Source organism: Lotus japonicus, chromosome 4 (assembly GCF_012489685.1).
Source record: "Lotus japonicus ecotype B-129 chromosome 4, LjGifu_v1.2".
Taxonomy (NCBI): domain Eukaryota; kingdom Viridiplantae; phylum Streptophyta; class Magnoliopsida; order Fabales; family Fabaceae; genus Lotus; species Lotus japonicus.
The window spans coordinates 61,171,265-61,188,769 of NC_080044.1; the positions used below are offsets into that span (position 1 = coordinate 61,171,265).

At 30.6% G+C, this 17,505-nt stretch overlaps 2 protein-coding genes across 2 annotated transcripts; both read left to right on the top strand.

Annotated features, from left to right (window-relative positions):
• The first annotated feature begins 11,123 nt into the window (after window positions 1-11,123).
• On the top strand, window positions 11,124-12,612 carry LOC130712005 (uncharacterized). Its single transcript, XM_057561824.1, has 3 exons — window positions 11,124-11,472; window positions 11,966-12,051; window positions 12,147-12,612. The coding sequence occupies exons 1-3, from the start codon at window positions 11,163-11,165 to the stop codon at window positions 12,432-12,434; spliced, it is 684 nt and encodes a 227-aa protein (XP_057417807.1). The 5' UTR covers window positions 11,124-11,162; the 3' UTR covers window positions 12,435-12,612.
• Window positions 12,613-14,535: 1,923 nt separating this feature from the next.
• Window positions 14,536-16,618, top strand: LOC130713081 (uncharacterized). The gene is made up of 6 exons (XM_057562881.1): window positions 14,536-14,679; window positions 14,768-15,035; window positions 15,857-15,885; window positions 16,038-16,082; window positions 16,190-16,251; window positions 16,597-16,618. The coding sequence occupies exons 1-6, from the start codon at window positions 14,536-14,538 to the stop codon at window positions 16,616-16,618; spliced, it is 570 nt and encodes a 189-aa protein (XP_057418864.1).
• Window positions 16,619-17,505: the final 887 nt, after the last annotated feature.

Sequence of the window (17,505 nt, forward strand, 5' to 3'; positions counted from 1 at the left end):
CTGATTTTTAGGGTTTTGTGCCGATTTTTGAGAGTCGGGTCGATTTTTTGGGTTTTGTGCCGATTTTTGAGTTTTCGGCCGACTTTCGAGTCTTTGGCCGTTTTTTGAGTTTTCGGGCGATTTTAGGGTTTCTGGTTGATTTTTGAGTTTCGGGCCGACTTTCACCTTTCAGCCGATTCTTAGGGTTTTGTGCTGTCTTTCGAGTTTTCGGCCAATTTTTTAGAGTCGGGCCGATTTTTAGGGTTTTGGACAAACTTTCAGTTTTACGGCCGATTTTTTAGCGTCGTGCCAATTTTTAGGGTTTTTGGCCGATTTTTGAGTTTTTGACCGACTTTCAAGTTTTTGGCCGATTTTAGGCGAGATTAATTTTTTTGACTGAATTTAGATAAGGTTAAGGAAGAGATGAAGAATTTGAAATTCCTTCTTATTTTGAGGTGATTTCTATTACCCTAAATCCTATTGAGTAAAATACATTATTTAATTACTAGTAATGTGATATTTCCCTACATTAGATATTCAAACAGAGTTTTTTAATTGAAGGGATTTGAAATACCCTCTAAAATTACATTCCCCTCAAATATTCCTCCATCCAAACACAACCTAAGAGAGATTAGTGTAACGTGTCCAGCAAAATAAGGGCAGTTATATAATATCTTGTTAAATGATAAATGAGAGATTAGTGTAACTATAATAAACCTGACGTCAGTGCAATTTTATCATAGATAAATTTACAGTACCACACAATTGCTACCAAACACCAACCTGAATTAATTAATAAAGACTTTTTGCTTTAATGGACTATTCAGTACTCTGAACTGTAATTGTATTTGTCTACTTCTGATTTTTGGTCAATGTACTTTTAATTGTCGGTCACAATAATTATGGTTTTGTTTTTTTTTTTGAGTAAATAATTATGGTTTTGTTAGTCTGTACGCATTTGGGCTTTTTATTATTTTGCACGAACACATTTGTAATTAGCGTACGCAGTAATGAATTTTTTTTCTTTTCTTTTATGCTGGGCCTCAACACGCTCAGAATAAAGTTTATAGGCTCATACAAAATAAAATTAACTATTTATTGACAAAAAAACTATTTAATAGTTTTGTAAAAAAAGAATTGTATTGTTTTGACTGAAAAAGGATAAAGAAAATAACATCTTGTTCTATTTTAAGTTCTCACAGAAAGCACTCTGTATATAGATGTACTTTTTGCTTACGGGGATCATGTTTCCTCATAAGTGTTCCAGGGAAGAAAATGTTTCTTGCGAATTCTTCTTTCACATATTTAGTTTAGGTATTTACCTAATATAATTCTCTAAAAGAATTTCCAAATTTACACCCCTTAATTTAATTTATTATAGCAAGTTACATAATTTTTTAAATAAAGAATAATAAGGATTTTGATTTCTTCTCCTTGAGGGAGTTTGAGGCGGGTTTCACATGATTGGACCAAATGCCCTTTTGTTCATTTAGAAAGTATCATGATACAGCTGCGTCCCTTGTCCTGATTTTTGAAATCATACAAGAAGGTGGGCATGGGCGATCTGAGCATTGTTCAAATCGAAGATAAAATATAGAAAGCTAAGAAAACCTCATAAATGGGAGCTTTATGCCAAAGAAGTTTATGCCTTTTTGTTAAGATATGGCCAGAGAATAAGGGAAGTGAGCTAGAATAACAAGGGCCGTGAGAAAGTGGTGGCGAGAGGGAGACAGTGGCAGAAGCGACAAAGAGGAAAGAACAAGTGTGTGGATAGCAAAACCAGACTGAAACATAAAGGGGTTTATTATTTTATCATGTGATGTGTCTTCTAAATTGTGTTCTCACCCTCGTTGCTCGGGTCACCCCAAACAAATAGGATTTGACCTTAGTTTTGTTTTCTCCTTAATTTAAAGTTTGAGTTTACCCATATCCATCATACTCCTCTGCCTCACACCTTGGAGTCTTTGGGCTTCACCACCTCTTTTTTTTTTTTGGTCAAAGGAAGTTATATTGAAAAAACAAGGGCCAAGCCCAAGAGCCCAACAAGGCAAAAACAAGCACCTCTTTATATATGCTTCTTTGCCTTGCACATTGGGTTTTTGGGCTTCATCATTTTATGTGTTTAGTGTTGCTTGGTTAGAGGTTGACTAGTTCATGAGTTGAATAGTTTCTGGGTGGAGGAGGGGTTTGGGGAGCTTGAGGTCGCGAGTGAACCGAGGAGGCCAGAGGTAGACGTCATTGCCCATAAGGGAAACCTTGAATGAGGTTTGAGAGAAACCAGAAGAAGATGAAGATGATGATGGAAGCCATGGACGAGGTTTGAGCCAAAGTCAAGGAAAAAGAAGAAGCCTCCATGCATTTGAGTTTTCTGGTGGCCACCACCTGCATGTATCATTTTCGATTATCTTCGTCTGTTTTATGTTGTGAGATCACCTCCATCGTGACCCTCGTCACAGACCCTTCCAACCCCACTTAATGAATTTCCTTCAGCGAGTTTTCCCTTCGCCATGACATTCATCTACTCATACAGTTTCCTCTTACCCGCAACCCAAATATGGTTTTGTTTCTTTTAAGAATATGTTGGTATTATATTAAGTTTTTTAATAGATTTTGAAAAAAAAAAAGTGACTTGCTATATCAAGTCAAACTGAGAGGTGCAAATTTGAACCTCTTTTTAGGGGTCCATATTAGGTGGACCTTTCTTATAACTTTCCTAGGAATAATGTATTTTTCTTAGAAAAAAAACAGTATTAAAATAATTTGTACCCTTCTATTATTTAATAAATTATATATCAAAAAATTAAATTGATATTTACTCAAAAAGAAAAAAATAAAATAAAGATTAAAATCTTTCCTTTTATCCAATCGTTTATATTTAATTGTCCCCGAATGATAGTTAAAGTGGTAAGAATTGATGAACATATGGGTTGGGTGGAGGAGGTCTAGAGATCAATCATTGAATGGTGCAATTATCTTTTCGATGTACCAAAAAAAACATTCATATTTAAAATGAAAATAAGTTTGTCCATTTCATGGAATTTCCCCCCAAGGTGGAAATATTCAAGTTAGAGTCCTAATTAAATACTCCCAAAAAATATTAAAAAAAAATTATCTATCTTTATCTATATCTATTCTTTCTATATATTATGTATAAAGGGAAAGTTTTGGCAACTTGGGGGATAAAATAGGAATTCAATAAATCATTGTACATGAACTAGACTTTACCCATGGATATTTCAGTAAATCTTGGTATAATAATCAAAGATGAAATCTTGGCCATCTATTACTTTCAATCTTGACCGTTTAATTCCTCTTCCACATTCAACAGTTACACACTCTCATCAACCTTTTGGGCTTCAACAATCTTTCCACCATCGAACGAATTTACTTTGTATTTAATGGGCATTCCTAAGATCAAATAGGTTGGCATTGTTTCTTCCTTTTCCACCTTCTCAAGTTCCACCTGATCATTTATCACCTACCTCTTCAACTTCAACTATCACCCTATAAAATCTCTTCAACATGCTTTCCTCACATCAAAGCACACAAGCAACAGAGAAACACAATTCTACCAGCCCTCCGCAAACCTGAGCCGATTTCAACATGAAGGTATGACTCAATCACTTTGCTTCAGTCATTTGATTATTTTCAATTTCCTAACTCAATAATATTTTTTCCCTCAAGGTCTTCTTCTCTTGGGAGGCTGTGATAATGTCAATGTTATTTCTTTGGTTTCATTTTTGTTTTATTCATATTTTTAAGTGATTATGGTTTTCTTTCGTTTTTGTTTTATTCATATTGGTTTAATTGATTATGAGTTCTTTCTTAAATTGAATGCCAAATTATGATATTGTAGGTGAAATAAGTATTTTGCAAAGAAGGATCCATGTAATCCCAGGTGGGAGAAAAAAGCTCAAATTCACAATTGTGTTTTAAGAAAAAAATTGCTTGAGGATAGTTACAACTGTTTTTGTCAAACAATTTTCTGGGATATATGTTGAGTCATTTTCTTTTAGTTGGTGAGTTCATCAAATAATATGTGAACCCATAGCTGGATACTATGTTTAAATTTCGACTTTTTAAAATTAAATTGTTTGTGAATGGGGTTGTTCTTCATGGTTTTTTTTTTTTTGCTTATAATAGATACACTAGCAATTTGAAGCGAGTGAGGAAAGTTAGAAAAGTTTCATTTGTATCTGTTTATTAATTCTTTCGGAAGATGAGTAATCTCCGGAATAACTATTTATGATAATATGCAATTTGTACAGCCGGATGTACAGACAGTATGCATGGGATTAACCGCTTCAATGGGATCTTTTATTTTGGCATGCGGAAAAATTACCAAACGTCTAGGATTCCCTCACGCTTGGCGCCAATGATTCTTTTTTTTTCCGAGAAAAAAATGAATGACTATGCCTGCGCCGTATGAATATCAAGTAATAATAGCATGACACTTCGAGTTCAATATGCAAAAATTGTTTTTTTTACAAAACATTCAATTATGTATCGGAAGGGTAGTATGAACAAGGGAGTATTTACGATTTTATACATATGATTTCATATGTGATTTTTCAGAACCGTTGGATATTCAGCAGACTTTTAATCTTAGTCGTTCAATATTCCCCTTAAACTTTCTTCATCAATGTTAGTATATAATTTTACACTATTAAGCTCAAAATTATTTTAAATAAATTTATTATTATTTAATTTATATGGGTTATGGAATGTCATAGGTCAAAATTAATATTAAATATGATATTAGTTGTGAATTTCGTAAGACACAAATTATTGGTTCATATTTGTTGATATATTAATCAACCAATAATTAATATTAATAATAAACTTTAAAAGTTAAAGGTCACTCAATAAAAAAAACTCATATCGCTTCATTTTGAACTTCCTTCATCAATGTCATTCTATAGACTTCTACTATTAATTCAAAATTATTATAAATAAATTTATTATTATTTATTTTATATAAGTTATGAAATTCAAAAAGGTATGCTGAATACTAAATAATAAGATCTCACCAAAAGAAAAAAAGATTATCACTAAATGTTTTGCCTACAACTGTATAAATGAGTGTCAATACTCATTCAACATGTGTCACATATGCTTTGTTATGGTATTTGCTTTTATTTTCTCAAAGGCTCAAGCTTCAAGACATTTTCCCAATGACATATATCCAACGACTAACTATTGATGTACTAGACATGTGTTATAACATGCTTTTTATTTCATGATGATCTTCAACTTGATTTCATCATGTAAATTGAAACACCTAAAAAATTATTATCTCTTTGATTTGCTCAACTTTTTGTTATGTAGGATGACTCAAACTTCGCACAGGTACCCAATATTTTCGCAGGAAAGATCGAATGGAAGATTAAAGTTCGTGTGCTCCATGTGTGGGAAACAAGATATTTCAAAAAATCTCAAATTGTAATAGTACTGAACTGCTCTTAATCGTTGAACATGTATTTTGATTTCTTTGTTTTCCTACTTTCATGGTACCTAATTCAAACTATTTATTGTTACCATAACAAACGTGAAGGTGGTAACAATCCCCAAAATACATATTGCAATATCCAAGCTTTCTTCTGACCTAACTTTTAGGTGTCCATTTTCACAAATAAGTATTTATAATTTACTACTTCTCTTATTTTTTTTTATAAAAAAATGGGAAGGTCCCAATTTAGTTAGATTGTGGAAATTTTATCTAGACGAGTTTAACTTGATTTAACCCTATTTTATATTATGTTTAATATGAACAAATTATGAATTATCTATTTTTTACATATTTATTACTTTCCGGTTTATATATCAACGTTAATATAATTATAATTTTTACCAATACTTAATTTCTTGATAAAGAATAGCAAAATCTAATACTAACAAAGTACAAAATTTGTATTTAGGCACATATATTATTGAATATATTATTGAATTCATATGAGTTATAAAATTTCATAGGAAAAAATTAACATTAAAACTTAGGAAATTCCATAAGACACACTTTATTAGTTTAAATTTGTTAAATCATTAATCAAGTAATAATTAATACTAGCAATACTTTTTTTTCCCAAAAGCAATAACTATATTGATGAGGAAATTGACAGGATATACACCCTCCTCCAAAGGGAGCAAAAGTCAACAAATACAAAAAGAACCCCAAAAAATATAACAACCAACCCAAGATACCTAAAGTCTATACAAAGCTATCTAAAAGCCCTCACAAATCCTAAAAAAAAGCCCTAAAGATACCTAATTAAGCTCCCACCAAACCCAACAAACACCCTCTTCTAAACTAAGGCTAATTGTGCGCCATGATTTGAGCTGCAATAAACTTCCTCCATTCAATAAAAAAAACTTCCCCTATATATTTCTCTTTGAACTTCCTCCATTAATATTAATTAGTCTATAGTTTTCTACTATTAACTTCAAAAAGTTATTTTAAATACGTATATTACTAGATATTATACCCATGTGTTGCACGGGTTTACTTACAACATTTTTAACATTAAATAACAATGATTATAGTTTAAATTATTACATTGATATTAAAATAGTTTTTATTTTAAAATAAATAATAAAAATAATTGTGTTCAACATTTCAATAATTTAAAAAATAAAATACTTTTCAATAAATAGTATTGGAGTTCTCTTTGTAAATAATTAATATCACTAAATTTTGTTTTCCAATGAAGCTAAAAAAAATTACTAAAGTTTAATAATTAATATTTAATAATCAACATTGAATCATTTAAAAATTTTAAAAATTTATTTATTTAATAATGTGAAAAATAATACTGTCCATTTGAAAAAAATTAAGCAATAAGTTTTTAATGCCATCAACAAAGTTGTTTTACCATTTATGTACTTTTTACCGAGAAAATCATTTTTTAGGAAGGGCAATCACAATTTCCCAAACAGGTTTACACATGTTAAAATCGATAAAAATAAAGCAATTTTTATAGTAAATTTATAGTAAATCACAATTTCTCAAACAGGTTTAAGTATTATATAGTAAATTTATATTTATTCAACTTTGGTCATAACTTTTTTCTCCATTAACCTTGCTCAAAATCGCTTTTACTGATATATAATATGATCATAAAATTATAATGAGGTTGCTTCTTCAAATAAAACACACATACGTTATAGTTTTTTTAGAAAATGGAAATTTATTTGAAAAAAAGATGTCTTGAGAGCAAAGCTCTCACAAGTGAGTATAATAGCAACAGGAAAAAACAGAAATAGATAAGCAAGAAATACCTTATAGCGTCATTTTTAAATTTAAACAATTTTATCTAAATTATTTATTGATAACATTATTTTTCCATTAATCAAGTTTAATTTTAGTTATTTTTTCCTAATGCAAAATTCAAGTCAATTTTTATGTTTATGAATATTGATATTCAATCTAGGTAGTTGAATTACTTTTGATAATACAATTTTTTTTAGTTTTTGATTTTATTATTTAATATATTAATTACAAAGAAATTTGCTATTGCTTCCTTTACTTTAATACAAAGGCAGGAGGATTTACTGCTTAATTTATTTAATTAATTTTTTTATGATAATTAAATTTAAAAATAAATGACTATGACTAATATATTTTAAAAAAAATATTTTTGTATCTAATTAAATATTTTATTAGATCATTATATTAACTCGTATTAACCTTCCTACCTCAAATAATAGTATAGTTTTTCTTTATTAGAGTGTCTTTTTTCATTTTTTTTCCACTCTTTTTTGGAGAACTAAAGTGTTATGTTTCATGAGTCTTTTGTCATGTTCTATTCTACCTTACACAACAAACATGAAAATTAGTTGGTAGTTGAATAAATAATTGATTTGAAAATTATATCGATAAGTTTTTAGTTTATATATGTTAATGTAATAATACAAAGGAATTTCGTATGATTGTACATATGAATTTGCTTTGAATCAAATTACAACCCAAATTCAAGCGTGTATGCCTCCTTAGGGGTGGTGATTGATAGTTGGTGTTTCTGATCGGAGTCGGGTGCTTTATCCTTTGTTTTGGTCTTTGAGTCTTTCTGGTATGTAGCTTTTGGGCTTTTATTTTTGGTTGGGTTTAGGGTCTTTGGATGTTGTATAGTTTTTTGTTTGCTTTCGTCTGAAGATCGTACTTCCTGGAGGGGTGATTAGCTTTTTGTTTCTACTAATCACCCCCTTGCTTGTTTTGTCTCCTTTTTAGCTTTGTTTTTCAAAGCTGTGAATAATACACTCTTTTGCTTTCTAAAAAAATACAAAAGAATTTTTGTTTTTGTTTTCTGGTGTATTTATAACAAAATTTCAATTGAGTTATACATTTTAGTAGGTAGTTGAATAGCTAATGACTTAAACAAATTTATTCATTTTTAATATTTTAATTTAATTTATTTAATACAAAGGAAAATGCTAATACAAATGTTCAGAGTAACTTTTACATTTTAGCAGGTAGTGTAAAAATAGTAATAAGTTTTATTTGTTATTTTTTAAAAATTCAATAATTATTATTAAATTAATGTGAATTTTAATATATATATAAACTTAGAAAGTTTTACAATTAGAAAGAAGTATAAAAAATTACTATTAACTATCTAATATTGTTATTAATGTAAAGTTAGTCAATTTCAATTATTATTATATATTACTTAAAAATTTCCCTCATGTAGTAATTAATAATTAAAATTTAATTTAAAATATCAGAAATTGAAAAAGTTTACCAAATTATATTCAACTTTCAATATACATCCACTTATTATTAATTATTTCAATATTGTTTAATGCATTTAATACTCATAGCTCAAGTGAGCTTTACATATATATATATATAGAAGATTGTTTATTTCATATGAGTTCTGTAACTAAAATAGACAAACTTAATATTAAATAAAATCTTACAAATAAAAAAGACTTCTTTTATCTATAAAGTAAAATAAAATTGTTATATCAAAAGAATAAATCTGAAGCATCAATTAGATAAACAAGGACAAACAACACAAATAAAAAAATCAAATACACTCATAAAAAAACCTACGACAAAAAAAAACACAATAAAAAACATAAATTAACAATTCGACAAAAAATCTAATTATCACAAAAAATATTATTTTTTCTCCTTTACTTACGAATAAATAATTTAAAAAAATTATAAAAAACACAGTATAAAATAAAAAATAATGTCCCGTGCAACGCACGGGTAAAAAGTACTAGTTTATACATATATCTAATGATTGATTTATCGCCACATAAGAAAATAAAGCTTTAATTTTATTAAAATGGAAAGAAATTTAACTATTTTTAAATATCTGCTATTAAATCATGGATGTTAGTGAAAGATTTTTTACACTAATATCAGAATTGAACTCTTTTTAAAATACAATACCAAAATGAAACTTAGCAATTTAATACTCCCTCCATTCTAAAAACGGTTGCTATTTTAGAGATTTTTAGAGATTATTAATTGATGTATAATACTAAAACACTTTTTATTTAAAGTGGAGTTGTATTGAATGGAATGATAGTTATTAATTAAGTAATTGATTTTTTTTAAACTGTCAAGTAATTGGTAAAACTTGTAATTTGTGAAAATATGAGCTGGTCAGTGAGAGATACAAAAATGTTTAGTGTATCACTCAATAATATTGACCACTTTTTAACACCTCAATTTGTGGCGGTTAAAAACTTCCACAAAACGCGTGTCAAAATGTACAGTTTCGTGGTTCAGGAATCAACATTGTGAGAGATATGCTATTAAATGAGGATATTAATATAAAAAAATGTTATAAATAGTTTTAAATTCTAAAACAACAACGATTTTGAAAAATAAGTGAAAAGTTAAAATAACAATCATTAAATCAAGCTCTTTTCCAGAATCGCGCCTTCTCGGTGGTCTCCGTTCTCCGGCAGGCAGGCAGCGTTGTGCACTCATGAGCGGGAAGCAGGTGGTGGGCAGGTCGAGGGACAGGTTCAAACTCGTGCAGCTTGGCGTTGCCCTGAACCTGGTATCATTAAATGTAATTTTGATGCATCCTTTCGAGAAGGTGGCATGGTGGGGCTAGGCATGATTGCTCGAAACAGCGAGGGTGAGGTGATGGCTTTTGTGTGCTCCTTTCTAGTTTCCATTAGTTCACTGTCCTTGTAGAGGCCTTGGGGGATGAGATGGACCATGCAGTTAGCTGTAGATTTGGGCTTTCGCCGGATATCGTTGGAGACGGATTGTTTGCAGCTTTTTAATTCATGGAGGACACATGAGGATGGACACTCGTACTTGCGCTCCATCCTTAATGACCGTCGTATGTTAGTTTCAGCTTTTGATTTTATTTCTGTTTATTTTGTAAGACGCATAAGTAATACCGTTGCTGATTTTTCTGGCTAGGAACGCGGACACTTATGCCGATATGGTATGGGTGGAAGATGTTCCATTAGAAGCTATTTCGTTGGTGGATACATATATATGTATTGAACCTTTTGCAAAGAAAATGTAAAAAACTAATTGAATTGGGTTAATATAGTTACTTACCATTTAGTCCCTTAAGCAAGTGTGGTGTTCGGAGATTTCATTGTTCTAACCACAAAACACCCTCAAGGAATTTGTCCTTACTTCTAACTTCACCGGCTTGATTTCCAGCTGTGTATAATCTTCCTGAATCCTGATGTTTCCTCACACAGAACCTTTTCACGACCAAGAATCAAAGTATGTTTTGTGACATTTGTATAACAAGAAACGTGTCACCAGGTTTCAATCTTTAAAAATTCCAATTGAACGTGATCCCCATTACTCCTCTAATTGAAAATACATAATTTGCCTAAATGATTAGCACCTACAAGTTCATTATATTTTCCTATTAATTCGTGGCTGAAATCTTGAAATATTATTCTTACACGCGTGTGGAAGCCATTAAAGAACTCATGTCAACATTGTCAACTCTTGCCCATATAACCCAAAGTCTTCATGGTTGCCACGTTCTATATAGAAGAACCCCACAACGAAGAAATCACACAAAAACAAACAAAGAAACCATTAAAACATTTGAAAAAAAATCATTGAAAAACAAATTGCAGAGTCAAAGGTCTTAAACTCTGTTCAGTGTAGCTCAATGTGTGTCTTGTATATATATGATGATATAGAGTTATAGACACAGCTTCAAGTGATATAGAACTAACAAAACATGGGAATTAGGCCACGTATCAGGGTGCAAAGTTTGTGCTTTGGAGTTGCCACGCCTCGTGTTCGAGCCTGTGCTGCTGCTTCCAGTTTTTCTTCCAAGTCCCCAAATTCAAATAGAACTGCGTTTTCAAGCAGAGGCCAAGACTATGGAAGAGGCAAGGGTGATAAGGGGGATCATGAAAGTGGAAATAAAGTAATGGTGGTTGTGGATTCAAGCTTTGAAGCTAAAGGGGCTCTTGAATGGGCACTCTCTCATGCTGTTCAGAGTCAGGACACTGTTGTTCTTGTTCATGTTGCCAAGGCCAGAGAAGGTGAGAAATCATTCCACTATTTCTTTTTGCAATTATAAATTAGCTACTTACATTTTTTATTGGTTTTTATATGTATTAAATTACATGGATTTCACACTCAATTTTCATATGAGACCCACAAAATTTTTGACTAATAAAAATGGAATGAATGCTCAATTTCGTCCATAAAAATGTAAGCGTTGAGCAAGTTAGTCCCGGGAAGAAGAAAACACTCTAATAGTCCATAATTATGTTAAATGTTGGTCAAGTTATAAATTTTCTATCAAATTAGTCATGTTTAAGACTAAATGGAGCGACACTTGACACAATCATGAACCGTAATTCTTTCTTCTAAGGACTAGCGTGTCTGACCCTTAATTTTCAGGGACGGAATTGAGGATTCAATCCATAGAAATGCTTATGACATACTAATAAATTGAATTTCTAGCATATCTATAGACAAATGTAAAAGCGAAAAGAAAGTTGATTAATTCAACTATGCTATGTTCCCCAGATGCAGAGTCTCCTGGGAAGTTTAATGTGAAGGCATATCAACTACTCCTAGACATGAAAAGCATGTGCGAGATGAAGAAACCTGGGGTAAGTTCCAAACATTTTTAAACCTTCCCTCCTCAATTGAATCTTCTTTCTGTTGGGATAAGAGGTAATTAACATGTTGAGTTTTGGGGTTTCAGGTGCTAGTGAATGTACTGATGCTTGAAGGAGAGGAAAAGGGTGCTGCTATAGTGCAAGAGGCAAAGCAACAAAGGGTTTCATTATTGGTTGTGGGACAGAGAAAACGTTCCATTTTGTGGTGCTTTCTGAGGAGGTGGACACGGAAGAGATCATCAAGAGGTGGAGTTGTGGAGTATTGTATACAGAACTCGCCTTGCATGACCATTGCAGTGAGGAGGAAGAACAAGAAACATGGAGGCTATTTGATTACTACCAAACGCCATAAAAAGTTCTGGCTTTTGGCTTAGTGTGATAAAATGGGACCAGGTGTTAACTTGTTTCTGAAGTGCATAAGCAACAATGTTTTTCTTTATTTTTTGGAAAGATGCAATGGTGTTAACTTGTTTCTGAAGTGCATAAGCAACAATGTTTTTCCAAAATTGAGTGGGTTAAAATGCACTTTAAATTAAATTAAGATTACATATACATACTGATGTTTTTTTTTTCTTTTTTAGTTTAGTGGTAAGTAAATTAAATTCTAGATGAAAACACAAATTTAAATTGTCAGAAAAACAACTGTTGTGAGAGATATGCAACCGTTTTTCGAATAGATAGTAACATATGTCAACAACAACAAAAAAATGTTGTTTTACCTAATATAATCATACTTGCTTTTTATTACAAAATAGAGTCCTCAATAATAGCTCAAGTGGTAAGAGCTATGACACATATGAGTTGGGTGAGGGAGCTCCAGGGACCGGATGTGAAATTTATCTTTTTAATGTAAAAAGAAACAAAATAGAATGTCTCTTAAATAAAATTGACCAAAAGCTGTTTTCGTCAAAAGTCCCAGAAGGAGTTATGGCCTAACTTTTCCAGCTACATTGAGCCCTATTCCAGCAAATTGGACCAAAAGTCTGGAATCAAGACAGAACACAACAAATGTCTTCCTTTTAATTATGGAGAAACATATCGACCTAAAAAAAAATTATGGAGAAATCCAACATGCTGGGGCAAGGAAAGGCCTGAGAGTCTCCTTTATTAATAAAAAAAACAACAAAAAGGGCAAAGTCTTCTTATTGTTGGGTCCTATTAGGTGCACACGAAATTAAAATTAAGGGAAATCATTTTAATATCATCTCTAAAGATATTTATGTTATTCATTTTCATAATTTTAATGTACAAAATATATAATTTGTGTTCAGCACTTATAAGTACTATGTGTTATTAATATCGCGTATATAAGTGAATGTCTTTATAATGAAAATAAAAATAGAGGTGACATTAGAATCCAAAGGTGAACATTAAAATGTCTTTATAAACACTCGCATTAATTTGTTATCTTATTAGGAGTGAATGCATAGTTAAGATAAATTAGACTATGCATGAAAAAAAATGAAATTATGAAATAGTTTGGGAATGGCGATAGGTGGTGAGGATATAATTATAGTAATTAGTTAAGTAATTGTTAATGAAAGTACAGATTCAAAAAAAAAAGATAAATATCTACCAAAAAAAAAGATAAATGATCTTAGATTTTAATACAACCAAGGTTTTGATGAAAAAAGGAAAACAATAATAAATAAAAAAGATTAGGAAATAAGATAGTATATAAATGATATACTAACACATGAAAAATTAAATATCAGATCAGAACAAAGGGTGGCTCACTTGGTGAGCTAAGGGAATGAAGGGATTTGCAGGGTGAAGGGTCATTTTCTAGCGCATCTATATACTTTAGAAAAGAGGAAGGCTGTGAGCCCCACCTCCATGACTTGGCATTCCAAGACTCACTCTCCACCACCCCCCTCTTTACATGACAAGTGTCACCTCCTAATTATTTTGGACCTCAATTGTAAAAGCCCAATTACGTATTTCAGTTTTTAGCCCATTAATCAAAGATTGGTATTCAAGTTTTAAATCTGTTTTCAGCGTGTTGTGCATATAAATCCTTTGATTATAGCCCATTAATCAGTTTTTAGCACAATTATCAACGTATTTCAGTTTTCAGCGTTTCAATCATTCCTTATTTACACCACCTACTACTATAATAATTAAATGGTTCGCATCCACGTTATTTCAATTGAAAACAAACCTGGTATTTACCTTAATTAGCTCATCAAAATTAAATTCCATTAAAGGACCATTCTATTATGAATCATAACAAATAATAGTGAGATTGACCAATATGATTTAAAAACAAAAGTCAAGACTGATTCAGAATAACATTCCGTGTGTTGATTCAGGCCGCACCAAATATGGAGGTGGACTGCCATTATTTTTTTTTCTTCCATTTTTAGAATAGAGTAACCCTAATTCTCAATTTCCTATATAAATAACCTCATGTTCATCCTTCAAATTCATCTTTTATTCCCACCAACCATTACCTTTGAAGATTTCTTTGTTCTAATGGCAATCGACGATCTCTCAACCATCGATGCCTCTAAAGAGAACTGGTGTATTGTCGCAAAGGTGAACCGGTTGTGGCTTAGTCCAAGCCTATATGGATCCAAGCTTCCATTTTCCATGGACATGATACTCATGGATGAGAAGGTAAATCACTTTTCACATAAACTATCTTTTTTTACGTCATTTTTGTTTAAATTATAAATTCTTACGTTATCCTTTATTTGAATTTCAGGGTTGTAAAATACATGCTTCCGTTCGGAGGACTCTGATATACCGATTCCAATCTTTACTAAGTGAGGGTCGTGTATATCAGATTTCGTTCTTCGGCGTTGGAGAAAGCGGTCGTGATTTCCGACCGACCTCGCATCCTTTCAAAATTAACTTTGATATTCATACATCTGTGCGCTTGGTTCCCAACAAGACCATTGACTTGAGCCCGTACAATTTTGTACCAATATCTGATATAATGTTCAAGGATCTTGATACGTCTTTTCTGATAGGTATGTGAGATTAATTTAGATTTAAATGCAAGACCATTGACTAGAACCCGTACAATCTATATACTATAGAAAAGAAGAACACTGTGAGACTCACTTAGATGAGTTAGCACTCCCAGGTTCACTCTTATCCACCCTCCCTCATTAGCTGACAAGTGTCAAGCTCTAAATCATTCTGACAAATTTATGGTGAGACAATTTCTCCTTAATTTTGGTTTTGTGGCCCATAATTGACAATCTATTGAATAATTATAAAAAATCTCATTAATTGTTGATTAATTTTTTTAACTGTCCATTTATGCTGAATCAAAAGTCATCACCCATCATTAACTACTTATGGAATAGTCATTCAAAATATTATTAATTGTTGTTTAATTTTTTTTAAACTCTCCATTAATGCTGTAACAAAAGTCATCACCCATCATTGACTACCTATGGAATAATCATTTAAAATCACATTAATAGATGTTTAATATTCTTATTCATACATAAGGCTTAAAAACAAAAACTTTCTCACTTTTGTTATACGTATTTTCCTTTTTTTTTTATGTGATTAAAACTGATTTTGCTAACCTTTCAAAAAGTACGTTTTTGACATCAAGATTCAAATTTTAAAATTTTGACAACCTATAAATTCAAATTTTGAATATTCTTTTTGGAACAATATTCTCCTTCCTTTTTTCACATGCAAACAACATAAACTCTAATTGTTTTCATCTATATAAACTCTCTTATGTAATTCTTCTCCTCTATCATTCCATTATTTAACCATCATCTAAGAGTTTTGAAATAACTATTGTTGTGATGACTGGAAAATTGAGAAGCAAATGTTGAAAAAGCAAAAAAAGTTCAGGTATTGCTTCTGATTCAACCAGTTTCTTGCCATATCATAAGGGTATAGTTACATTTCTATGAACATTATGAAATGATCTGCAACGTGTGTGATTTATTGAAATGATTTTGATTGGAGTGATGCTTTTTTACTTTTTCTTTGTAATTTCATAGGCCTCATCACCATGGGACTTTTATTGTGAATTGGAATTGGGGATGGTGAGCTTATATGGAAGATTCTTCAAGAGTGAATACAACATGTGAGGTTTTTGCCCTCTTCCTACTTTCTGTTAGATTTCGCTGAATTTTTTTGTTTGTTTTTCCAGAGTGGCTTGGTTGAGTTTTGTTCTACAATTAAAAACCAAAGAAGAGATACGAGGAAGGAGAGGTAAGCCTTATGAATTTTTTGATTCACATTTATTTTGAGCAAAGCATATTGAAACATATAACTCAGGAAAACATATACATCTTTATATTTTAGGCATGAATCTTCATCTACTGTCTACTGACCTTGCTGCTTGATTTAATGTTTAGCATGTTACAATTTGGTCATACTCTTTTTCTTTTGGTGTTCACAAATTTTGGTTGATGATGACAGTGTTGAACAGTTGCGGCTTACATAATTAGTATTAAGTGATGTAAGTTAAAATAAAATTAAATACTATTATATATGCACATGCTATCACTATAGATAGTTATGTATTGTGAATTTCAATTTTTACTCTTATTTCAGGATAGTTCAGATCCGTTCATGACAACTACTTCTAGATTAAAGGCTGATGCATCTTCTTCCAACTTAGCAAAGATTGTCGTTTTATGTTGTAATTTATTTATTTATTTGTGCACTTTGAGTTATTTACTGTTTTGCGTTTAGATTATGGTGTGAATATTATATTTTTTAGGTCATATAGAATTTTTTAGGTCATAATATTATATTTAAGTTAATGGAGTTCTTTTTTTATAAAATGTAAACAAAAATTGAGATTTGAGTTTGAAATTTTAATTGAGTACTAAATAATAGTAATTGGAGCCTAATTTTCAGTCAGATTTTAAAACACTTGATACTTTTTTAAACAAAATAAGCAAATCAATAATAAATATAATGGGTAGAGATTAACTTTCTTATGCAAAATCAGATTTAGTTTGTGATCAATATAAATAAGAGAAATCCGTTTATTTAATGAAAAGGAAATGAATAATCAATTTAAAAAAAATCATTTTGATTGGGATACATTTAATTTCAAGGTAAAATAAATTAAAAAATGTCAATTCTGTTTTAGTGAATAAATTTGATTTCTCCTTTAATAATAATTAATGGAGTTTCTTTAACTTTTTTATGTAATAAATATAAAATTTAGAATAATTCCATAGATTATGGTGTGGATATTCAATTTAATATTGAAATTTGAGTTTGAAATTTGAAATTGAAAATTGGTTGTGAATAATAGTACTTGCGTCAAAATTTATGGTGTGATATTAAAAAAAATGTAAACGCTTAATCCTTTAGTTTTAATGAAAAAAGAAAATAAATATTGAATTTAATGAGTGCAGTACATAATCAACTTTCTTAAGCAAAATCAGATTTAGTTAGTTATGAGTATAAATAAGGAAAAACCGTTTTTTAAGTAAAAAGGAAATGAAT